The 25,225-nt window shown below is 41.3% G+C and overlaps 1 protein-coding gene across 2 annotated transcripts in view; it reads right to left on the bottom strand.

Annotated features, from left to right (window-relative positions):
* Window positions 1-403: 403 nt before the first annotated feature.
* The window catches only part of Nup93 (nucleoporin 93), a 110,519-nt gene continuing 85,697 nt past the window's right edge, over window positions 404-25,225 (bottom strand). For both annotated transcript variants that reach the window (XM_042689958.1, XM_042689959.1), the window contains 17 exons: window positions 22,497-22,571; window positions 20,456-20,545; window positions 18,975-19,114; window positions 14,538-14,670; window positions 13,116-13,273; window positions 11,422-11,587; window positions 10,951-11,044; window positions 9,997-10,188; window positions 9,263-9,389; window positions 9,091-9,163; window positions 8,877-8,921; window positions 7,352-7,468; window positions 6,490-6,608; window positions 5,453-5,570; window positions 4,732-4,815; window positions 3,379-3,507; window positions 404-681 (listed from right to left, as the gene is read on the bottom strand). In XM_042689958.1, the coding sequence (XP_042545892.1) occupies window positions 571-681; window positions 3,379-3,507; window positions 4,732-4,815; window positions 5,453-5,570; window positions 6,490-6,608; window positions 7,352-7,468; window positions 8,877-8,921; window positions 9,091-9,163; window positions 9,263-9,389; window positions 9,997-10,188; window positions 10,951-11,044; window positions 11,422-11,587; window positions 13,116-13,273; window positions 14,538-14,670; window positions 18,975-19,114; window positions 20,456-20,545; window positions 22,497-22,571 (1,971 nt within the window). In that variant the 3' untranslated portion in view covers window positions 404-570. The remainder of the gene's footprint in view (window positions 682-3,378; window positions 3,508-4,731; window positions 4,816-5,452; window positions 5,571-6,489; window positions 6,609-7,351; window positions 7,469-8,876; window positions 8,922-9,090; window positions 9,164-9,262; window positions 9,390-9,996; window positions 10,189-10,950; window positions 11,045-11,421; window positions 11,588-13,115; window positions 13,274-14,537; window positions 14,671-18,974; window positions 19,115-20,455; window positions 20,546-22,496; window positions 22,572-25,225) is intronic.

Here is a 25,225-nt window from a genome sequence, read left to right as displayed (position 1 = left end):
AACTGCAAATTATTAATATCAGATGACTTGAGGGATGGTCTTGGAGCCCCTAAACTTCCAAGTATTCCAGAAGAGCAAGAGACTATGCATGTGATATTTCATTCACAAATTCTAAACCACTTAAGGCTGAGGTTGGTCTTCATACTCAAATAGAAATGTGAAAATAAACTGTGACTCTTATTATGGACTATTGCATCTAAATAAAAGTAATTCCCAAAGGCTTTGTTTCCTTGCTCATTATGGGTAATGTTTTAATCAGGGAAGGTCAGTTTAACCATATTACAGACACCTATATGGCCTCTCATTCTCTGGATCAACAACTACTGATGGTTTTGTCCTGTAATACACAAATAAAAATTAATGAAACTTTAAAGAAAAACAAAAAGAAAATAAAAGAATATTGAAAAGAAATACAAATCAAAGAAATTTATTAATATTGACAAAAATACATAATACAAAAACAAAACAAAACACAACACAACAGAAACAAAAGCCAAACCCCCACCCCAGTGGGTCCCTGTGCCTAATGTACTGACAGTGTGCAGTCCCCAAAGCCCCAAAGCATGGCACTTAATTCATGAGGACCTCCATCTGCACCAGCCTTGCATTGGTGTCCCCAGACGTCCGGTAGGGTATCATTCCAGCAAAAGTAATCAGGGCTCTGGCTTGACTTCGGAGTTGCTGAGAGAGGGAGCAAGGGAAGAAAAACAGTTAACTTTCAAGTCAGGCAATGCACTGAGAACTGTAGTCATGCTCTTTCACTCTCCACCCCATGGCGCCAGGGACAGATCCTGGTGGCCAGGTGGCATTCTTGCCCTTCACTGCCATATCCCTGCAGCACCAGGCAGGGTTAGTTAGCAACGCTTGCTCACCAGAGCCCTGGTTCCTTGGGGCATCAAAGCCCTTCTACTAAGCAAAAAGCCAGTGAGTCTGCCAGCCAAGCTGGCTCACCTAACCCCTGCCTAGCTTCTGACACAGCTCTGAGCTTCAGGGCTGTCTGTCTGTCCGTCTGTCAGGCTTCTGTCCACTTGCTTCCATGGGGATCTGAGTTTCTGGGGCCTGTGAAGTACCTGCAATGCCAGGGGCAAGGACTATGACTGTGTGCAGTTTCACATCCTTTTCCTATCCCACTCTACATTTTCCCCCCTTTCCCTTTCTTCCTCCCTAACATTTGGGACCCTCTCTTTCCAGGCAACAATATTTATTAAATCTCTGGGTTATTCCTGGAGGGAAAAATATTTATATTTAATATTTAAAATATAATATAAAATAAAATATTTAATATTTAAAGCTAGGCGTTTCCAACAACAACAAAAGACATTCTTTACTATTGGGAGTAGAATAAAGAAACTTAGGAGAAAAGTTTCAGGTACAGACAGAGAAGTCCACCTTTCTGGACCAGTAACAAAACTTTGAGAAAATTCAAGGGTCACTTACTAGATGTGAAATAAACTGGCAACACTGGCAAGTATATGTTCTTATGTCTTACAGAAAGAAATCTTACTTTGTGATGAGAATATTCATTGTATTTCCTTTAAAGGTGAATAAAAGCACATGGGCTATTGCTACCTGATTTGGTTACTTTAAATGAATTTTAGGAATGTTAAGGCAAAAGCTCCACTGCTAGGCAGTACACTTTAAACCAGGAAAATGCTTCTTGGGCAAGTAGCTTTAATATATAAGCTTCTCCTCAATCTTACATATGCTTATCTTATAGAAAAACCAAAACCCAAACCAAAGAATGATGAACAGAAAGAAGACAGGCGAATGGCTTTGTTCATGATATGTAAAAACTTATTTCTATTTAGTAATTCTGCAATACTAGGGATCAAATCTAGGGTCTCGAGCATGTAGGCACATGCTCTACCACTTAGCTACCCAGTTCTGACATAGGAAAACTAAGTGTCTAAAAAGATTGACACAAAAAGAAATGTACTATTTACCTGGTGACTTACGTAACTATAACCTCTTTGTACATAACCTTTATAATAACAATTTAAAAATTAAATTAAAAAAAGAGAGAAACTGAATCCCCCACAGAAGGTACTATAGAGCCAGCCCCCTCCAGCTGAGGACAACAGCCTGCCAGACCACCTGCTCTTGTCTAGGGTCAGCCATCCGCCAAGCCATAAGCCACACACGAAGTACTGGGACATGTCTTCATCTCAACATGCAAGCTTATATACATCACTGCATTGTTCCTTTCATAATAACAGATTCCTGCTAAGTACAGTGAGCCCACTGGCACATCTGGACACAGACCAGCAGGGATCAGCTGCATCACTCCTGAGTATTATCACCCATATTCTCAAAGTGAGCATTTCTGCCACCATTCACTAAGTCTTGTCACAAATGGTGCCTGTGGGGGCATAGTGGAGATAGCCCAAGATAGTCTCGGAGGCAGGACTGCCTGAATCAGGTCTCGTTGTTACACACTGTCCTGTGAGTCTTATCACGAATTAAATGGAGCAGGGCACAGTGACACCCCAGCACTTGGAGGGCTGGGGAAAGATGATCAAGAGCTCAAAGTCAGCCTGGGCTATATACTGAGACTGCCTCAAAAAAACCAAGGGCTGGGGATGTAGGTCAGAGGCAGAGTGTTTGCCTAGCATGCCCAAAATCCTAAGCGCCATCACAGGGGGACAAAAACAAAAGAATAACAAGGAAAAACAAAGTGCAAAAATTAAGGGAAAGGCAATTTAAAAATAAACCACTAACTGTTCTGTCCCATGGCTGACATGGGTCAAACAAATACACAAAGGTATTCTTGTCAAATCAGACATCTCCTTTATGAGTCTGAGGGTCCTACACCCTGGACTCTGATGAAGCCCACAGGGAGCAAAAAAGGTACAGGCTAACATGCCAGACAGATTTGCCTTTGGGTATGGGCCCTGCAGCTACCCAGCTATGCGTGTCTCAGTATCCCAGGCTGTTAAATGGGGCTGACAATGCAATGTGGTTCTAGCTGCCGTTCTAAGGTAATGCTCAAAGAGGAGAAACAAAGGCTTACATTAAATATGTTGATTTTTTAAAGTATGGTTTTGATGAAGGTAGTAACCAATAAACTAATATCCACAAAATAACTATATCTTAAAATGAACAAAAAATTTTTTTGTATGGGGCAAACTATCAATTAGCATTCTGTTTGATTTGTTACTTACATCTTAAGGTTATTTTTTGTTTGTTTTTGTTTTTTAGTTTGAGAAATGCAACAATACAATATTAGAGTTAGAACGTCTCAGAAGCTCCCTGACTCAAGGTTTGTTCAGGTACCAGGAAGTAAACGATAGAGCAATATAGGGTCCTGTAGTCTCTGAACAGGGCCATGGTCTGAAAAGGTAGTTTTTGTAATGTTTCTCATGAACGCTGGGATCTTACAGAGTCACGGTCCTCGATGACTCGCTGGGGCCTGGATGCAGAGGATGGACTCGTCCCTTTGAGCCTCTTAAACTGTGTGAACAAGATGTTCATGGTGGCGAGAAGCACTTCTGAGAGGTTATGTCTGATCTATACAGAGAGAAACACATGGAGTTAAGGGAATGACCCAGCCTCGGGCCAGCAGTAAGTGGAGGAAGGATGGCCTCTGCCTGTCACATTATATCTGCCACACACATCTGCCAATGGAGAGCTGCTGTCATGAAAAAGGAACTGGTGGCCATATCATGTCAGGGCCAGTGTGACTGAAGCCTCCAGATATTGCTGCTCATGTCAGGTAGTCACTTTTCTCTTCTTTGTGCTCTGGAAAGGAGTAGCAAGCCAAAAGCATGCTGGGTGGGCTAGCAGTGATGACTATCCATAGATAAGGGTGCATGCACTGGTTCTTCCCACTAGTCCCTACTGTTTCATACTCATAGAGCTGTCTCCGATGTCTCTGCATAGCCCTACCAGAGTCCTTGGGGCAGTCTACAGGGGATAATTGTGGTACATTACTTCAGCTCATGATGCAATGAATGCTGTATCTAGGGAAAGACAAGAAATACAAAGGTGCAAATGGCTGAGATAGAATGCACAGCAGGTGTGAAGAGAAGGATGGCATGGGGCAAGACTCCTGAACTATGTCTCAAGGTAGCCACATGTTCGTGTGCAAAAGCTGGCTTTCTTTCTTTCTCTAAAGCAGAACACGTTTTCATAAAAGGCATTTTCTAGGGTATGTTTTCCTGAAGAAAATCTCACTTGGGATGCATATAGGAATGACAAGGGAGGTCTAGGCCACTGTGCTCATCAAAGAACACAGAACCTTGGAGGGGTAAGGTCCAGCCATAAAGAGATTTTTAAATCTCTCCTGATGATTCCAGTGTGCTGTCCAGCTGAGCGTCTCTGGGCTAGGTGGCTCTGGTGGCAAGGTGCTCAGAGCCCTGAAGAGACAATGATCCTGGGGCACAAGTGGGATTACTTAGTCCCTGGTCACTGTACCTTCTTCAGCGAGAGGAAGGACAGCCATGAATCATGCATGCTTTTGCACACCATGGAAATTTTAAAAGAAGGTCAGAGTTAAGCATTCACACACACTATGGTACAAGTGACCAGTAAGAGAGCTAAACCAGACCTCACAGAGTCAACCCTGGAGAATTCCCTCCCATGAAAATGTATTACCTCCCAGAAAAATCAGGTTACGAGAAAATCCTGGAACACTGAGTTTGAATGGATTACTAGCTATGTTTAAACAAAAAGCTTTCAATTGTGGAAGTGGGGAAAAACAGAATTCTATAACTTGGGAAGTAAAGGACTTACTTCATCACTGAAGTTCCTGAAGGCAGCAACTCTTTCTTCTACACTTTCCTGATTTAGGGGCACCAGCTTTAAGCGATCAATTATCTGTTGGGGGAAAGAAAACCAAAAAACAAACAGCAGTGCCTATGACAACAGCATCAGTCATTTAATCTCCTTCAATGACTTTTTTCATCAATGCTGGGGATTGGGCAACAGGCCCAGTGCTTGCTAGGCAAGTGCATAAGCACTGAGCTACACTCACAACCTGTTTTGGCATTTTTTTTGAGACAGGGACTATGCTGCCCAGGCTGGCCTCAAATTCTCAATCTTCCTGCCTTACTTGCCTAAGTGTTGGGATTATAGCTATGTATAAGCATGTCCAGAAAAAAATGACTCTTTAACAGAGGAACACTAATCTTCTCTGTATACACCAAGACTTTGATTCTAACTAACCTGATTCTTACTCTAGTTTTCTGTTCCCATTTTTCAATTCAGAGATCTCAAATTACTCTGAGAATCCTTTCTGTTCCCAGATTAAAGAGCAAGTAATAGAAAAAAGAAATTGAGGGATAGGGAGGAGGAAAAGCAATACAGAAATCTCCTTTAAGTTCCGAGAAACACACTTGTGTTCATTTAAAAGGCATATTGGTGACATTTCTTTTGTTTTAAATGAGCTCCGTGTGATTTGAATTTTCAAGGGCATACATTAACTTACACTTCAAACATCCCTTCTGAAACTTACATCAAAGGCTCTGTCAATATGGCCACTATGATATTCATCAAAAAAGGTGATCAAGTCCAAGAGAAGATAGAATGTTGAGTCCACAAATTTATTTGCACTGATTCCTTGAGCCCTATATCTGAAAGATAAAAACAGGGAGTGGGAGGGAAGCAAGACTGTAGGATGAATTTCTGTATAATCTGCAGGATTCATAATGCATCAAAACCTTTTGAAGTCTCAGCAAAGAGAACTACAGTGTAGAAAGATGTTATTCTAAAATGGTGGTAGACTTGGTATAACTTCATCTACATGTACTTTTCATGAACCATGGTTCTTCAGCTTGAGCCACTATCTTGTCAGCCAAATATCCAGGAAAAGGATGGAGAAGTCCTCATGGCAAAAATGCTCACTAGTCAACGACAGGAATTGTTTACTAAATTGAGATACTTCACTTGCTGAAGAATCTTTGTGTATCCTAGACCTACATCCTGAACCCAGTTTTCTCTGGGTCATTTTATTAAGGATATCTACTTAAAGTGTAAAACACTAACATCCTTTCTCTCAGGCTGGAAGTTAAACACCGGTGAGGAGGGTGGATTCTGGAACACTGGCCTCTAAGCAGAAATCCTGCCTTGGAGAATACCCCCATCCCTCCATCATTAGCTGAATTTCTAAATGTCCAAGGCAGGTGAGTTAGTAGAACTACTTTATTTTTTGTTTTGTTTTTTTGTTTTGGGTCCGGTCGTGGGGCCTGAACTCTGGGCCTGGGCGCTGTCCCTCAGCTCTTCAGCTCAAGGCTAGCACTCTACCACTTGAGCCACAGCGCCACTTCCGGCTTTTTTTCTTTTTGCTTATGTGGTGCTGGGGAATCAAACCCAGGGCCTCATGCATGCAAGGCAAGCGCTCTACCACTGAGCCACCTTCCCAGCCCCAGTAGAACTACTTTAAAGCAGCCTGCTAACCAAATAAAAGCAAGCATGTAATGGAGTGGGTCCAGTGTCTTGGCACCAGTGTACTGGCACCCTCAGGCCTCCACAGATCCAAACTCCAGGTCTTACCGCTCTGCGATGGAGAGTGCCATGTTCTTCAGCCTCTCCTTGTTGGACTGTGGGGCACTGATCTGGGGGACGACAGGGCTCAGCAGTTTGTTCATCAGCTCCAAAACTTTGTCAGCATTCTGTTCAAATTTTTTTTAATTAAAAAAAATAATCAACAAAAGAAACAAATGAAAACTCTAAAAAGGACACTTTTCTGGGGTGGTGGAAGTATTCTGTATCTCAATGTGAGTGGTTACACAGATACATACCTATAGAATGCATCCATTGTACACTTACTAACTGTACATTTTTCTGTATCAAATTATTCTCAATCAAAAGATTTTTCAATTGAAGAAAACATGAATTATTACCTTGTTTTCATCTACTCTTTGCTGGTGAAAGGAGGAATGTAATTGTTTCAGTTACCTAAATCACCAGCAGCATCACATGTCACATGTTCTTAGGTAGAAATATTTACACCAAACTCTAATTAGGCCCCAGCTGCAGGGGTCCTTCTCTGATCACACTATGTACCAGTGTTTGTGTGTGTGTGTGTGGGGGGGGGGGGGGGGCGGTGCACAGGATGCCAGAGGGCAAGGTAAGCACAATGGTTTTGCACCATCAGCTTCACTGTCAAAATGTGTTTATTCTGCTGCCAAGTGAGCCAATAGCTGAATGCCCGCAGGACATCCTTTTAAAAATGCTGCTCTTGTTTGGCCTGATACACCATATGGCCAGAAATAATTCTGTAAAATGGGGATTTTGCCCTGACTGGACCATTAAATGTCTAAGCTCTAGAAAAAAAAAAGATCTCATCAGGGAAGTATTTCAACAATGGCAATGTCAAAATGTTTGTGCAGAAGAAGCAAATGGTACACATTACCTTGGCAAGGTCATAAAGCTTTGCAGCATCTTCGAACAGTCCTTTATTTTCTGCCACGGAAGCAACTTTGTTGATAATAGGCTTTGTGTCACTAGTAAACTTATCTATGACTCCAGGCTGACAAGACAAATTATGGGAGGGGGGAGAGATGGGTGCACAGAACTATTATTTTAAACACACAGAAGCATCTGGAATCCAAAAAAAAAAAAAATTAACTGAAAACACTTTCCCTGAGCAATACATGCATTTCATCTGCTGGATTCAGGCTTTCTCGAAGATCTAAGGTCCTATTAAAACTATGTGGAAAGATCAGGAAAACAATACACAAAGGGACAGACTTAACAGAAGCAAAGAGGAATCAGCCATAAAACATTTCTGCTTTCTGCTTTTCCAAATGACTAGAGCACAGCTGAAATTATCAAGTGATTTTAAATTTGCTGAGCAGTAGAAACTAGAAGGAAAAATCAGAAGGCTTAGCAAAAAGGTTATAAAAGGTTTTAGACTTACTTTCTAAATCAGATGGTAAAAGAAATCCAGTGTTTAATAAATACATGGCAAAGGGTGCCAAGACATTAAAAAAACAAAAATCAAAAAACAAAAAACCCTGGTATTACTACTCAATAATAAGCAAATGGTTAATAGGCAAATGGTTCCTGAGAAAGGCCTCGGGAATGGCGGGAGGGTGAAGAATTATGCACTGTCTCTGGATACTTGGATCCTCCATTAGCTGAACTCTCAGGACTGGATCAAGTTGGGGTGACCTGTCCCTGCCACTTTGGGAAGTAGTATGGGACTTGATCCCCAAGTGCTAGGATTATAGTAAGGGCTACAATGCTTACTCTTACCTCATTCCATTTTTGAAACCAAGTAACTTTGTTCATATTTGTATCAGTACTTCAAATCCTGAGTTATAAATCCCAAACTAACTTTATCTATCAAATTTTAGTGAATTAACATTGAACTCAGGGCCTCTTGCTAGGCAGGCACTCTACTATTGAGCCATAGCCTCTAGCAGTTTTTTGCACTGGTTATTTTTATTTATTTTTGTAGGTCTTGGGGCTTGAACTCAGGGCTTGGGAGCTGTCCCTGAGCTTTTGTGCTCAAGGCTAGCACTCTACCACTTTGAGCCACAGCTCCATTTCTATTTTTTTGGTGGTTAACTGGAGAAAAGACTCATGGACTTTCCTGCCCTAGCTGGCTTTGAACCAGCATCTTCAGATCTTAGCCTCTTGAGTCACTAGTACTACAGGTGTGAGCCTGGTTATTTTTTGATAGGGTCTCACTTCCTGCTTAGGAATGTACCTGGGCTGCAATCTATCTATTTTAGGCTTCCCATTATAGCTGGGTTGAAGAGGCATGGGCCACTGTGGCAATTCACTGGTTTAGAAGTGGGTTTTATGTATTTGTCTGGGCTGGCTTTGAATTGTGATCCTTCCAATCTTAGCCTCTCAAGTAGCTAGGATTACAAGTGTTTTGCCCTTATCACCTGGCCTCTTAACATTTTTTCAAAATATATTTAACTTACCTTTCTACTTCCGTCATTTTCTAGTTTCCCAAGAATCATATCAAACTGAGGAGGAAAAAAAGTTTACTGAATTTACTGAAGAAATATAAATCACAGGACCTCCCATCTCCAGCCCCCTGCCATATTCACCATAACCACACCGAAGGAAGTATGAAAGCTGAATTAGTGGACATGTACTAAAAACTACAAGCAGAGGAGACGGACAGAGACCTACCTCTCGAGACTCTATCACAAGCTCGCTCACACAACGCAAAAACATGTTTTCTCCTTGACTATCTTTCTCATCTCTGTAAAGGACAAGAGAAACTCAATTTCTGATATCAACTAAAAGGTCTATAATAGTCACTCTCAGACTTGATGGGTAAAGGGTCAAAGACAAATTTTACCTGAGGAAGTAAAAGTACTGGAGTGCCTCCCTTGGGTCAGTGGACTCAAATTTCCGGGTGTAGAGCATGAGTAACCGCACGAAGTTCAGCCGCCGCATGCAGGGAGGGTCACCAGGCTCATGGCTAACTGTGTGTGGAAACAGAGTGGGTCAAAGCAACATGACTCCCCTGCTCTGAGCAACCAAGGACTTGCAGAAGCTGAATCCAAATGCTAGTCCACCAGCATCTATCCACTCCAACAGCCCATGCATTGTTCTCATGCAAGCTCTGGTCACACAACCTTACCAACCTGTCCTCAATTTTCTCTTATAATAAATTTCCAATATGATGGTCTTCAAATGAAAAGATCACACTAGTAACAAATTATGACTAGTGATTATTGTCATTCATCTACATTTAGGTGGCTCTCCCTCCCATGCTGGTAGCACCTAAGATGGTTGGTTGGGGTTTCCAAAGTCATTGGGATTAGCCAAGACTTAATGGACCCAGGTTCATGATTCTTGGGACTGCTTTGGCCATGAAGCAGAACCTTCTTTATTTAGCTCTTCAGAAAATAGTAATGGAAGAAAAAAAAAAGCAAGGATTGGATCCTAAGCATCCAAGTGTCTACAATGCTTTAAAATGACTGACACCATCTGCCCAAATCTTTCGTGGTTAAGATTCTGTGGGCACTGTTGTCACTGGGAGAGATATGCTATGGTCACACTACTGTGAATGGAGGCACAAATACTCACGGAGCTGGGCACTCTGTCCTGAGGATTTTAAAAGTAACTTCAACTCAAACAGCACCAGGGCCACATGGACAGCATGGCAGCGCAGCCGCTCCATGCGGAAAAGAAAAGCAATGGCTGCCTCAAACTGAGCAGTCAGGAACAGCACTTGGAAGTAGAGAAAGGGCTGCTGGTTCACTGTAAAGTGGGATTCACCTGGGGGAGAAGATCCACAAAACCCATTCAGAAGGAAGCTTGTCCATGGTAGCACCATCTCCCAAGCAGCAGCCCTGTGCCTATTGGACTTGCTGGGTGGGAAGAAAGCACCAGCATGAGCCTGAATTAATAGAGGGGACTCTGGTGCTATGTGAAATGTGACCTGTTCCTCCACTTTCTCTAGACTTCATAAGAGGACTGAGAGCAGGAGCTGGGTTATAAATCCAAACTGACTGCATCAGATAGGAAAAACAGAGTTAAGCACTTTAGAACAGATTACAAAGTGATGATTTATCTCTGACACCCTGGTAAGTCACTCAATATGGAGACAAAAGAAGGTTTCAAAGATGTTTTACCTTCACTCATATTCACAGAAATTTGACCTCAACAACTACTGAACACTAATGGGAGTTTATCCTTTTCTTCTAAAAATTATTAAACAATGCAAGGGGAGAGGGGAGAAAAGACAGTTTTTTTCTCCTTTGCACTCAGATGTCATTATGGACAGGATCTACTAGGAAGTAGGGAAGTCCAGTTTATATGTCACCCTGGGCAAATGTTTACCAGAGCAAAAGACTTATAGAAAATAGTTTACTGTTGATCACCATGTAAATCATTTATATATCTGTAGGCCACATGCCCTCTACTCCATGTAAAATAGGAAAAAGGAAGAGTTTATTAGGAAGAAAGGACTTTCCCAGAGGGAAAACCACATGGTTGCCTTAAATGGACAAGGGAAAAGATGACTGCCCAGAATCTTACCATAGTCTTCTAACAGTTGTTTTTGGAACTGTGAGAGGGTGAGTCTGTCTTGTGGGGAGCTGGTGCCGTCGTCATCAAAACATACTTGGTTCAACTAAATCCCCAAAAGAAACACATACATGGGTACAAATGCCATCCTAAACCATGTGAGTGGTTGCAGCTGCCTAACAGCTACACTCAGTGCTGTGAGCTGGTGCCTGTGTGGAAAACGATGGTTACTGGGGCTAGGGGGATGATGTTCAGTAGAAAGATTAGCATGTGTAATGTCCTGAGTCACTAAAAAAATAAACAAAAAATAAGCAGATAAACAAACACAAATATGGTTGGTTATTAACTGGAATGGGGCCAGCACATAAGAAATCCATTGGCTTGGCCCTGATCACCTGACTGGTATGGTTCATTAAGCAGGAATGGAGAACCTGAGCACACAGAAAGGGTAAAGCCCTGCCCAGCGAGGGAAAACGTGTCTACCTTCAGCCACAAGTAATCCTCAGTTTTGTCTGCCACTTCACTCTGGTTGTCAGTGATGTCACATCTGCCAATGATACAGTATACGGCCCGCTTATAGGGATCTGTGTTGTTCCTGAGGGCTCTGCGGTAGTGAAGCCGGAGTTTGTTTTCAGTTGCTGGAGACAACCTGAACACATTAAGAAAACAGTCAGATGACACACAGTAAAGATTCCCCAAAGGCAAGTAAGAGCACTCACTAGGCAGTGAGGAAGCTTACTGCACCCCAGCAGCAGACACCATCCACCCACATAATGTCACTTTGACCTCACTTGCAGTTGCATCTGTGGCTCTTTGCTGTTTAGCTCTCTCTAGTCCTGAGATCTCTGAAGGAGATCAATGCTGGGGACTAGCATTCCATCCCACCTCAGAAGCCTTCATACAGTGAGGGACCAAAGTAAATTCTTCCTTTAACTATCTTAATACTTTGGCCTTCACATCCCTTATTCATATGGGGTTACTCCCCAAAAAGAACCTATAGGGTTTTCTGGGTAGAGGGGCTAAGATATTAATCCTTTTCTTTCTTCCTCCCACCCTCAACAAGGTTTGTGAGTGTGTGGTTGGTGTAGTGACATCAACCAATCCTCCATTCTTCCTTTCCTTTTGTGGTTTTAGAGATTAAACTCATAGTCTTGTACTAGGCAAGTACTCTACCACTAGTCACACTCCCTAGGGTTCTGTAAATGATAACATGAGCAAAACAAGAGCTTGTGGTTTAAGAAATCTCTTGACATTCATTATAAATGTTGCCAAGCAAAGTAACACTCATTTTTCACATATGCAACAGGAGGAAGCATCATTATTCTTTTATATATGTATATATACTCTCTATATACATATGTATGTAAAACTGGATTTGAATCTGAACTTACAGCCAATGAGAGAACAAAATTCAGAGCAAAACTATTTAGCAGTTCTTTAATGCAAGAGCATTTTTGAAAAAAGAGCTTAGGCCAGGTGCTGGTGGCTCATGCCTGTAATCCTAGCTACTCAGGAGGCTGAGACCCGAGGATCGCAGTTCAAAGCCAGTCCGAGCAGGAATGTCTGTGAGACTCTTTCTCCAATTAACTATCAGAAAACAGGAAGTGGCGCTGTGGCTCAAGTGGCAGAGTGCTCCTCTTGAGCTGAAGAGCTCAGGGAGTACCTAGGACCAGAGCTCAAGGCCCACAACCGGCACAAAAAAAAAAAAAAAAAAAAAGAGCTTAGTAAATTCAGTGTTTACTTCCAAGATTGCTAACTTTATGATTCTAATCTTCAAGTTATGAAGCCTGTGACAGCATATTTCTATATTACACTAAATGGAGAAGCACTTTTGTTTAAGCAAGTAAGGTGAATGTAAAAACAAGAGGTTCCATTTTATAAAGAATCCTGGCATGCCCAGTATAGTAAACCATGCAGTCCATTATACACCCAAGCATAGTCCATCACTCACTGGAACAGAATTCCCAACCACAGGTAAGTGTAATTCTAGATATCTGTATCAAAATGGGACTCTTTCTTAATGTTTTCAGTCATTATTGCTAAGGCGTTCTGCTCACTTTCTAAGCGTTTGCCCCAAACAGAAACTTAATTTGAGCATGTACAGGGAAAAGAACACTGGAGACCACCCCCTCAATTCCACGTGGCTTCTTCTGGATGCGCCTCGCCATTCACTGTACCTTCTATCCTTGCTGTTCATGTACTCCTGGAACCAGGTTTTAAACTCTCCTAGCTGGTGCTGGGCTCGATTGACCACCTGAGATGCAGCAAGCAGGTCCCCACAGCGCATGCAGTAATAAATTAATGCCCAAACAGGATGGCCTTCTACCTCTCCATCCTAAAACAGGAATGACAGATACTCAAAATAAACCAATAAAAGCTAACCAACAATTTCTAATGTACCAGCTAAGTCCCTGTCCTTGTACCAAGTCACTTAAGTTTCCATAGCAATACCATGATGTTAAGAATCATTAACAGACAGCCTCCTCCTCCCTATTTTACAAAGAAACTGAATCATGAGGAAGTTCAATACTGGAAAGTGACAGTGTGGATCTGGAGTTTTTCATCTGAAGCATGTAGTCATTTGATCTAAAGCCAGCCTCATGTTTTCTTCATGGAACCCAGTAACTAGTAATAACTGGAAAACATCCTTCTTAGATAACTTTTAGGCCTCCCACACCCACAACAAAGGTAAGAGATGTCACTGACCAATCAAGAGAGGATGGTTATATAATTAACTACTAATGAACAGCTAATTGTTCATTCCTAGTTCACCATGGTGCCAGACAGCAGAGGCATCAGGGGCTAAGGCAGCTCTGTCTCACTATTGTAATTGATCTGTCCTAAGTCTGGTCTTGTTACATGTCTGTATAGTAGACCTGTGCCTAATCTCTCTGTATTTCACCAACTCCTCCAAAGAAGTAGACCCCAAACCTCTTTTCTTGGCCCTTTCATTTTATCCCTAGCATACTCTTCCTGAAAACCAAAATCACAAGATGTCACTGACCTCTTACAGCCTTTGAGCTGGCCACATGCAAAGTGGTTAGCCTGTTTTCAAGACCTTCACTAACTTGTCCAGACTCACTGGGCCTTTACTACATGCCCGATGCTACAGATATTTTGTTGTCTCCACCCATTTGTTCATGTTGTCCTATCCTTCTGGGATAGCCTTCCCAAGGCCTCAAGTTGGATCATCCCTATTCTTTAAGTATGACCTTTTATGATGTCAGCCTCCTTTGTATCCCTCTACCCTTACTATAAAGCTTCAGTTTAGTATTTTGTATACTACGTGATACTCAACTCTTAAGATATTCCATTGCTAGACTGAGAGTTTGAAAGAGGAGACCACATCTTAGAAATCCTATTACCCTCTGCTCTTCTAGCAGTTTTAGTCAGAACTTTGAGACATCATCCCTGACTACCTCCCACACCCATGACCCGAAGCCTCCCCTCTCCTCCCCTTTACTCTAGATTCCTCACAATTGACTTTTGAAGAGCCTCCTGCTCTTTACTGCTCTGACCGTCTCTAAACAGAAACTAAGAAGGCCTAAGAGCAACTGCTCTAGTGTTGTGACTGATTATATGGGGAAGTCTGTGAATACCTGAAGTCCAGGTAAGGGAGCAGGAAGTTTTATGTTCAGGAAACTTCGAACCAACTGGTAAGTTCCAGGCACACCACCCAGCTGTGCCTGATGCAAATTTCCAAAGACAGTCACGAGGGTGTAATTCTTATAACTAGGAAAGTATTAAGAGGAAACACATATTACACACATTCATGCCATTAGGCTGTGAGTTCTGCCAATAGGGCCTAACACAGAAGAAGAAACAGTATATGTTTAATAAAGAAAAGACAGTATTTATCATTGTAAAGAATTCTTATCTCTTCAGATACTGGAAAGATTACCCTGGAGGAAAGCAAGTGACCTACAGATAATACAGAATAATGATTCCAGTTCATAGCATTTCATACTCTAAGGGATTATTTAATTTTTTTCAACCTATAAAAATCAAAAGAACAGTCCAATGAATTTCTGGGTTAAGGAACCCAGGATGATGATGTTAACATTTGTGTATGTTTCCCCTCATTATCCATATATACACAGGCAAAAAAAAATTTTTTTAACAAGCTATTTGAAAATATGTGATAGAAATCTGGGGCTATCTCACCTGTGAACACTTTCAACATGTAGCTCCTAAGAACTAGGATATTTTACCTTCTTAACCTTAATGCCATTATAATACCAAAAAATTAACATTAACATTCTATTGTTTTTTGTTTTTGTCCGTCATGGGGCTTGAACTCTAGGCCTGGGCACTGTCCCTGAGCTCTTCAGATCAAGGTGAGTGCTCTACCACTTGAGGCACAGCACCACTTCTGGCTTTTTCTGCTTATCTGGTGCTGAGGAATTGAATCTAGGGCTTCATTCATGTAAGCCAAGCAATCTACTATTGAGCCACCTTTCCAGCCCAACATAGTTATTGTTATCTAAGATATAACATATATTCAAGTTTATTAATGACGCCCTTTATAAGTTTATTTCCTTTAAAAAATTTTTTATTTTGTTGTAAAGATGATATACAGTTATATAAGGTAATGAGTACATTTCTTGTCAAGCACTATTACACACTCCTTTGTTTTTTTCTCACTATCCCTCCCCTTGAAGTTTATTTTCTTTTTTTTCTTTTTTCTTTTGTTGATCATAGGGGCTGAACTCTGGGCCTGGGCGCTGTCCCTCAGCTCTTCAGCTCAAGGTGAATGCTCTATGACTTGAGCCACAGTGCCACTTCTGGCTTTTTTCTTTTTGCTTATGTGGTGCTGAGGAATCGAACCCAGGGCCTCATGCATTTAAGGCTAGCACTCTACCACTAAGCCACCTTCCCGCCCCAGAATATGATTTTTTTGGGGGGGAGGGGGATGGTTGTGAGGCTTGAACTCAGGACCTGGGTGCTGTCCTTGAGCTCTTCAGCTCAGGCTAGCATTCTACCACTTGAGCCACAATGTCACTTAAGTTTATTTTCTTTTTAAATTCAGGATCCAATTCAGGAAATACATGACAGCTATAATAGGCATATATTTTCTTTAGTGTAGGGTAGATAGTTCTACCACCTTTTTTCGTTTTCATGGGAGACTTAAAAAAAAGCCTATGCCAAGGCTGAGGATATATATAGCTCAGTGACAGAGCACTTGTCTAGTACAGACAAGAACTTGTGCTCAATCCCCAGTACCAAAGAAACAAAACAAAACAAAACAAATCCAGGCCAGCTGTCTGGTACAATATCCTACAGGCTACACAATTGCCTTATGATTCCAGACTAGATGGTGAGTGTGTGTGTGTGTGCGTGTTTGTGTGTACACATGCGCTTACATGCATGTGTCAGTCATTCCTGAGGCTTGAGCATTGTCCGTGTGTGTGTGTGTGTGTGTGTGTGTGTGTGTGTGTGTGTGTGTGTGTATGTGTATATGTGTGTATATGAGAGTGAATCTTGGAGCTTGAACTCAGGGCCTGAGCACTTTCCCTGAGCTAGTGTTCTATCACTTCAGCCATAGCTCTACTTATTGCTTTTTTAGTAGGTTGTTGGAGGTAGACTCTCATGGACTTTCCTGACCAGGCAGGCTTCAAATCATGATCCTCAGATCTCAGCCTCCTGAGTAGCTAGAATTACAGGCATGGGCCACCAGCACCTGGGTCCACAAATTAATTTAAGAAGTGTAATGAGCTCCTCATCACTGGAACTATTTAAAAGATTAAGAGAATAAAGAGCTCAAACAAATGCATGTCCAATATGATCTCTTCCAACTTGAATGAAGACAATTCATGAGCTGACAAGGGCCCAAGCTGAAGAAGTCTGAATTCCTTGTGGGCTTCAAAATACATAGCCTGCTTTACTGTGGAATGTGGCAGAGAAGAGACAGAACGACCCTGTAGTTTCTCAACATTTCTGGCTTTATGTCTGAAAAATTATTTGGGACTGGGCCTACTTTGCCATCTGGTACATAAAAAAATCATTTGAAATATTGTACATATACTGTTAGCCAAACAGTATCAGCAAAATTACTTTAAAATCAAATATAGTTATTCTAAGATACCATATTTGTCAAAGGGTTAAATAAATAAATAAGTCCTTAAAAAAAGATGTCCTAGAGATAGATACTCTAGAAGGATAAAAGATATAATGTTCAGGACACTCCAAAATAGCTCCAAAAAAATTCTGTCAAGGGACATTGTAGAACAAAAAAAAAACGTTTTGAATTAAATGAAAAATAAAATAGTAAATAATAGAATAAGATGGCTTATCAGAGATGTTAAACAAAGAAATGATGCCTAGTATGATTGGTGAAGTTGAACAGCAATGTTAAGAATTAGGTGTAATGGGAAAAACAATAATGAGCAGTTAATTATGTACATACATTCATTTAAAAGAATTCCTAGGATTTTAAAAAATATGGTTCATATTTTGCTGATTTATAAGGAATAAATATTGCTATATACAAAATATTCTCTATGGCTGAAGATCAATATACCCAAAGCTTTATCACAAAGAAGCAGTCAAAGTTTGAGAAATTATTTTACATATCTTTTATAACTGGGCAGAAGAACTTTAAAAAAAAAGGCAATCTGAGTTTAAGATTTTTCTTAACAAGGGAATGAAAGCTAGTGAGTATATGTTGGATGGTGTTCATTTCATGTGGCTATTGTATAATCAATACAGTATTTGGCATAAAAACCTATTCTCTGTTATACAAAGTCTGAATTACCTCAGTTACATACATGGAAATCGTATGACTTCCTAATGAAGTATTATTTTGTTGACAAAGAACCACCACACTACAAGGCTGCTGGCAGGTGCAGTGTTTCAGTGGCAAAGAGCTGCAATTTAGTCAGTACATTCAACTGGGCTTTCTTTTCCAAAGCCAGCAGGGAAAGGCCCAGCACTCTGTCTCAGAAATAAAGAGAGTCTATTGCACACTCTTGACAACCCCTGCTGGCCCATTCAGAGCTAGGAGTGTCCACAGGGAGGGATGAATGGCCCTGGCCCTGCTAATGAAAGGGACAATAGTTAGGGCACAAGGACACAGCCACAAACCCCTCAGCAACCAACTCCCATTAGTGAGGAGGTGGCTAAAAAGCCAAGGCACAAAACATAGGCATTAGCAGCAGGGTAAGGCCCAGCCTCATAGGGGTTAACTCGGTAGAGTCAGAGGAAAGTGAAGTTAAGGGGGCCTCTCTAATGTTTTAAGATGGTAAGATTGCTAGAAGTAAAACTTTAAATGCTGCAGAAAACAAGAGTTAAAGAGTAATGGCTGAATCACATCAGCAAACGGGATTATAGCCTAAGGCCTTCACAATAGCTCCATATAAAGAAACAGAAGAGAAAGAAAAAGAGAAGTCTAACAATGTTGTGCTCTCCTGTGACCTTCCACAAGAGATCTTTTTTATTTGAAGATTTGAAGGGCTATTGTCTATTATAGGTTAACTTCACAGCCTTTAAAAATGTAAAGATGCTGTTAGTGGATGAATACACAAACAAAATGTAGCACCTACACCCAATGAAGCAACATCACTATTTACAAAGGAAGGAAATAGTATCATATGTGACTACAAGGATGAATCTTTCCCTTTTTTTTTGATGATGTATGAAATTTTATTTATACTCACTGATTATTAACTTTGAATATAACATTCATTATATAGTCAATCTATTAATAAAAGGAATAGCTATTTCTGAAAATCATTTAAAGGCAAGGTATTTCTATTTCTGAATTGCATAAAATGCATAAAGTTCTTTATATTTAAATGTGTATTCTTTTGTGCAAATGTCTGCATCTAAATTCTTCTATCCATATGAGATCTAAAAACACTACACAAACAGACCTGATGGAGAAATGTTTCTAAGCACAGAATTACCTCTCAGGCTTAGTCAATCTGTTTAAATTACACCAGCTACAGCACACTCTGCCCTAGGACTACTGAAGCCAGAGAAACAGTTGACCTCAGGGGATTTAGATAGCCAGCTATGCTGTGTAATGGCTGCCTTACCTCTGCTCAAGGTATCCCAAGGCCTGCCTAACAAACTCCATGCGCACCTCCACACTGCTGCGGCTCTTCAGGGCATCAGTTGCCGGTGCCAATAATACATCTGTCATTTGTTTGACCATGGTCCACATGTCAGAGATGCTCTGTACATAAATGAGACTGCATGTGACAAAAGCTTCAGAGCTAGTAAAATTATTTGGCTTAGAATACTCTGACCTCAACAGTGGCAAGATGAAGAGAGGGGTGAGGTAAATGTTTTCTGTATGAGAGCCCAAGTTCAGTGCCGAAGAGCCCTGCCAGCCATCAGTGTTCTGTCCACTGATGATCATGCCCCACGTTCCCCTGAGCTGGTTTTCAGACCAGTTACCATTCCAATCTGACATAACCACCTACATAGTTACTGACACATAAAGCAACAGGAACACTGAATCTCAGTGGGTCAGCCCTTAAGAAAAAGCCAACACATTTAAGATTGTCCAGAGCAATGGGAGTTTAAACACAAGTGCCGATTTTCAGTCCTTAGAAGGGTATTTAAGTCTCCCAAGGCTTAAAGTATGAGTTTAACCTAAATAATATAGGTTTTTGTCTTTCCAGAGACTCTCCAGGGCCACCGCTCTAACCCATGTTGTGTCACAACCACCTACTTACTCCCTTCAAAAGCCCGTTCCTGGAAGGCACAGCATTCTTTCTTTTGTATACCCCACACAGCAGCCCCTTGCTCTCCCCAGAGTCCTCTTAGCTATCAATTTCTCCTCAAAAGGGTTTCCTGAGCCTTTCTCAAGCAGCTATTGTAGAAACACAGTTTACACTTTTTTTGAAAACAAGAGAAAAGTCTGTTCTCAAGGTTTCCCTCAAACACGAAAGCTACAGAATTACAGCAATGTGACTTGCTCTAGGTGGTAAGGTACTGCTGAATTCCTTTTCTTCTTTAGAAAGGAAGATCTTTATTTTTTATTTCCTTATATTTTACTTTTTAAGAAAAGCCAGATGCATTTTTGAGAAAAATGACCAAAAAAAATCTGGGTATAGATGCTTATTCCCCTAATCCTTCCCTCCCTACCTTTCCCTAGACACCTAAACCTTGGTTCTTGAGGGTAGGGATAAAGATCTCACATGAGTCAAGTTCAAGGGGCTAGCATAAACTACATCCTGCATTTCAGCCCTCCTTAAAGAACCCCTGAAGTTAGTCTATCTGCGGAGGGAAACTCCTGACCAAGTAGTCAGAGCCCAACAGGCCTGGAAAGCAAACAGCTCTAGAACTCTTACAACTTAATTGACCCTGGTTGGCCAATTTGAAGATCAATTTTAAAGAAATAATAAAAACAAACAAGCAAAACCCACCCTGAGCCTTAGGAAAAGAAAACGGAGAAATAGTTAATATTGTATCATATAGAAGAGAGTGTTTCCTCAGAACATTTCAGCCAAGTCAGTGAACTGCTAATCCCCTCTGAACACCCAACTTCACTCAATAGCTCTGGCGCTACCTTATCATCCAGCTCTGCCACAGAAGCACAGAGGTCCACGAGGTTAGGCTGCAGGTGCCCATTCACAATCTTCTCATTATAGATATAAATCTGAAATGATGGAAAGCAAAATAAATGGCACAATTTCTATTTTTATTCTTCTTAAGACATCCTGAAGTAGTTCTGATGCCAACAAAGAGTCAGTAGAAGCTTCTGCCAACTTTCTCTTCCTTCTTTCTGTGGCTGGGCTGTCCACAGGGCTGGCTCTCCTGCTCTGTGGGCAACATACCCAAGCTAACTGGTACCCCAGCCTTCCAAACACCCAAAGAATAGGTGCAAGGTGGCCCTGGGACAGGAGTGCTCTGACACTCCTCTATGTATCTTTAAGGGGCAAGGAGCAATGAAGAAACTGGCAATATAAGACACTATACTGGCTGGATGCTGGTGGCTTACACCTGTAATCCTAGCTACACAGGAGGCTGAGATCTGAGGATCAAGGTTCAAAGACAAGGAAAAGCCCATGAGACTCTTATCTCCAATAAACAACTCAGAAAACTGGAAGTGGCACTGTGGCTCAATTGGTGGAGTGCTAGCCTTGAGCTGAAGAGCTGAGGAACAGCGCCCAGGCCCAGAGTTCAAGCCCCATGACTGGGGGGGGGGGGGGGGGGGCGGGGGGGGGAGAGGGGGGCACGACACTATACTGCTTCCTAAAAATTATGCCAAAGCCTGGGTCAAATGAGCAAATGACTCCAGATCCAAGGCTCATGGACTGAGAAAGGGACCAGGTCACAGGCACCCTCCACAGATATTTGCTATTCACTTACAATATTCATTTCTCTGGGAAAGAATCTCTGCTCCTTAGGTAAAAACACTGCATAAAAAGGAAGAAGATACAAAAGGAGGGAAGGGAGGGATTTAAGAGGAAAGGTCATTATTACTTTGGATTTTGCTTTTAAAGTACTAAAGTGATAATGGTAAAAATTAGTAAGTTCTACTCCTATGGAAGTCTTCACCCTGTATCTGAAGTCCTTGCTATACTAAGGAAGTATTGCCCAGAGCACCGAGGTTAGCCAAATCATGACCCCACTGGACCTGAAGTTCCTCTACTTAATAGAAATAATTTCATTTAGTTTCCAGGGCTGTTACAGAGGCTAAATGAAGTGTTTTTAACCTCTAAGGCAATGTTTATACACTCAATAGTGTGTGGTTCTTAGGTGTCTCCCTTTGTAATATGCTGTGTTCAATACAGGTACTTAAGGATTCATTCTCCTCTGGAAGGGACAGACAGATAAACAGAGTCCTAAATGCTGTTAAGTACTATGAAGCTTTAGTCTTTGAAGATGTAAACATGACATCATTTCTCTCCTCAGACATTTACAATTCCATTGGGCTGGCCTCCTGATGGTGGCCATGGCAATGGATGGAGTTGGCCATATAATAAATGTTGAACTTAAAGGTATTGATGTACAGGAGATTTAAGAAAAAGAGAAAAATTAAATGCAAACAGAAGGTGGGCCCCGGAGGCTGATGCCTGTAATTCATCTATCATATGGTCATATTCAACAAGCGAAGCATGATCCCCAATGTACCAGGAGCTTCTTCAAGACAACAATACCAAGTAGTGCTCAGGATACTTTGCTTGCCAAGGCCAAAAAGCATTTAGAACATTTCTTTCAACAAGTGGTGAAAGAAGGATTTTTAACTCTACCATCAGCTGACCAGGTTATTCAGTTAATACAGAACTTGATTTGCTATTCAATGAAGTTATTCAGCTTTATTTTAAATGCAGCTATTGTTAACAGTGTAAAATGGGATACCCTGGCCAGTGGAGAGGGCAAATTGCAATTTCCCCACATCAAATGTGAGTCACTCTATTATTCTATTTAATAGAAGTCTCCAGTGCCATATATGGTAAAATATTAACCAGTCCTTCAAAAAACAAAAACAAAAAAATCACAACTTGCTTTCAGGTTTGACTTTCACATAAAACTGTTGTTCTCTTTGACTCCTCCAAAGCCCACAGGATCTTGCTGTATTAATCTTACTTGAGCACAGCACTTACCTGCCGGGCATAGGCCATTTCAATGCTATCCAGAGAGCTTCGACCAGGGGGCCCCACATCACTGACATAACTTGGCTGTGGATAAAGGCAGTATAGAATTGGTCAAGAACAGTACTCAGCATGTGAAGAAATTTTTTAAAAAGATCACAGAATGCGCTGGTAGAGTGCTAGCCTTGAGCAAAAGAAGCTCAGGGACAGTATGCAGGCCCTGAGTTCAAGGACCATGAATGGAAAAAATAAAAATTAAAAAAAAAAAGATCACAGAAATGTATCTGTCTTCAACAGAAACACGAGGACTCAATTTCCTAGTCAAAATTTCCTCAAATATTTATTTCACAGCATCAATAAAATACATTTTTCTTACCATGAATACAACAAGAGACCAGGTACAAGACTGGATTAATTAAAAAATAAAAGAAGAATCTCTTGTATAGTTTTCCTATTTAAAAAAAAGGAGAAGAAAGGAAAAAAGGGAGAGGGGAAAAGAAGAGAAAGAGAGAGAGAAAGAAAAGAAAAGAAAGGAAGACAGGGAGGGAGGCAGGGAGAAGAAAGAAGAATCATTATCAGCCCTCTATATATCATGTTAGTGATTCAGTGAGAAGGTGGCTGTCAGACAGAAAGAGAACCCTCACCTTGATGATATACTTCCCAGCCTCCAGAACAAATTCTTATTGCTCAATCCAATAGGACTGTTGTCTATAACTGAGTTTTCTATGACTGCTATCTAGGACTGAGTCTATGACAAATACATACAGAAGCTCTGTTCTAGATGTTGAGGGGGCACAGGACAACAGAAATCCCTGTACTCAAGGAGCGTGTATGCTTATGAAGAGAGTCACCAAGAAAGATAAATAATCAAACAATATACTTTGGTCAACTGTAACAAGCATGTCAAGAAAAATGAAGTAGGAAAGGGGATGAGGCACACAGGTGTGCTCCGTCTAATTAGAGTGGTTCAGGGAAGCCTCCTTATAGCTTTGAATAAAGGCCTGAAAACAGATTAAGACACTGCTCCTGTGACTACCTGGGAGAAAAATTCTCCACAGAGAGCAGCAGAAAGTGCAGAGACCCTCTCTCCAAATTCACCCTGTGAAGCACCTCCTACTATCACCAACCCCACATTCACTAGAATTCACTACAACCATCCTCAGCTTCTGTTTTATACCTCTTTTCTTTGCTTATTGCTTTCCCTCATTTTATAACCTCCATCTCCACTTATTTTTATAGAAAATATCTATGTACTTTTAAATAGAGATGACAAGAATTGTATCAACCACAAAAAGGAGGCTTGATAAGCATTTCTAATGACCTAACGACAATTTCTGGAAAGGCACATCCTTCCAGCATTCAGCTTCATTCTCTGCCTATCAGGGCTTCCTCCCATGTCTTTATACCAGTGAGGCTACTGCTTTTATCAGTGGAACTCCTGTTTCCATCAACTATAGCACAGACAGCTAAGGAAACTGAACCATTAACATCATAATACTGGGTTCAGATGTATGTATCCATCCATCCATCCATCCATCCATCCATCCATCCATCCATCCATCCATGATGTGGTACTGGGGTTTTGAACTCTGGGACTTACACCTGATAACATAGGTATTCTATCAAATAAGAGACTGTCTTGTCTGTTTTATGTCTAGGCTGGCATGGGCCACAATCCTAGTTCAACATGTGTTTATTCAACCACATAGCTGGGATGACAGGCATGCACCACTGCATGCAGCCGTAGGTTGGAGTCTCAAGCCCTCCTCTCCCCAACCCGCACCACCCCAGATTGGCTTCAAACAATGATGCCCCATTTCTTCCCCAAAAGATAGGATTACAGGCTTTAGTCTCTGCTAAGCTGACATTCCTAACTTAAGTCCACATTAAAGTAACAGTTATTGATTCATTTTCTGGGTCTGAAGATGGTAAAGTCAGTGTAAAAGCCATTAACTCAGATGCACAAGGTGTGTATACCCATCCATGCAGGGGTAAGAAATCAGCCGACAGAGCTCGCTCCCCACCTCCCCTAAAGAGTTTGCTATCTTCTGGGAAGAGTTACATACAGAAACATGAAAGTTATAAAAGGAAGATCAGAGTGAATATGAGTGTAGTATACTAGAGACTAGGGGCAGGCAGCAGAAAGGAGTGTTTAAACTGGTTCTAGAGAATTAACACTGTATGAAGGACACTGGGATTCCAGGAAGGTGACTTCTCTCACTGGTTCTAGCTGAGGTGGGAAACCTTTTCTGCCAAGGGCCATATGAAGATTTACCACCTCATTCCTAGCCCATACAAAATTATCAATACAGGCAGGATACAGGCAAAGGATAAGAAGCATACAAGAAACATATGGGTCTGTCCTGTCATATACCAATGATTTTTGTGGGCCTTATATGGCCTGCAGCAGGCCAGAGGATGCCATCCCTGGCAGAGAAAAATACATCCTCCTGGAGCCTTAGATTCCCATCAGTCAAATGAAAGGGTCCCAAGAGGTTCCCCTCAGCTCTTATCCTCAGTGACCACTGGCATTAAAAGAAGATAAGCAAGCTGGGTGTTGGTGACTCACATCTATTATTCTAGCTACTCAGAAAGCTGAGATCTGAGGATTGTGCTTCAATGCCAGCCAGGGCATGAAAGTCCATGAGACTCTTATCTCCAACTAACCACCAAAAATCTGGAAGTGGAACTGTGGCTCAAGTGGTAGAATACTAGCTTTGAGTAAAAAAATAAGCTGGTAC

The sequence above is a fragment of the Dipodomys spectabilis genome, unplaced genomic scaffold (genome assembly GCF_019054845.1).
Source record: "Dipodomys spectabilis isolate Male_0828 unplaced genomic scaffold, ASM1905484v1 ptg000130l, whole genome shotgun sequence".
Classification (NCBI taxonomy): Eukaryota; Metazoa; Chordata; class Mammalia; order Rodentia; family Heteromyidae; genus Dipodomys; species Dipodomys spectabilis.
Note: the sequence above shows the minus strand (reverse complement) of the source record. Positions and strands in the feature narration are given on the sequence as shown.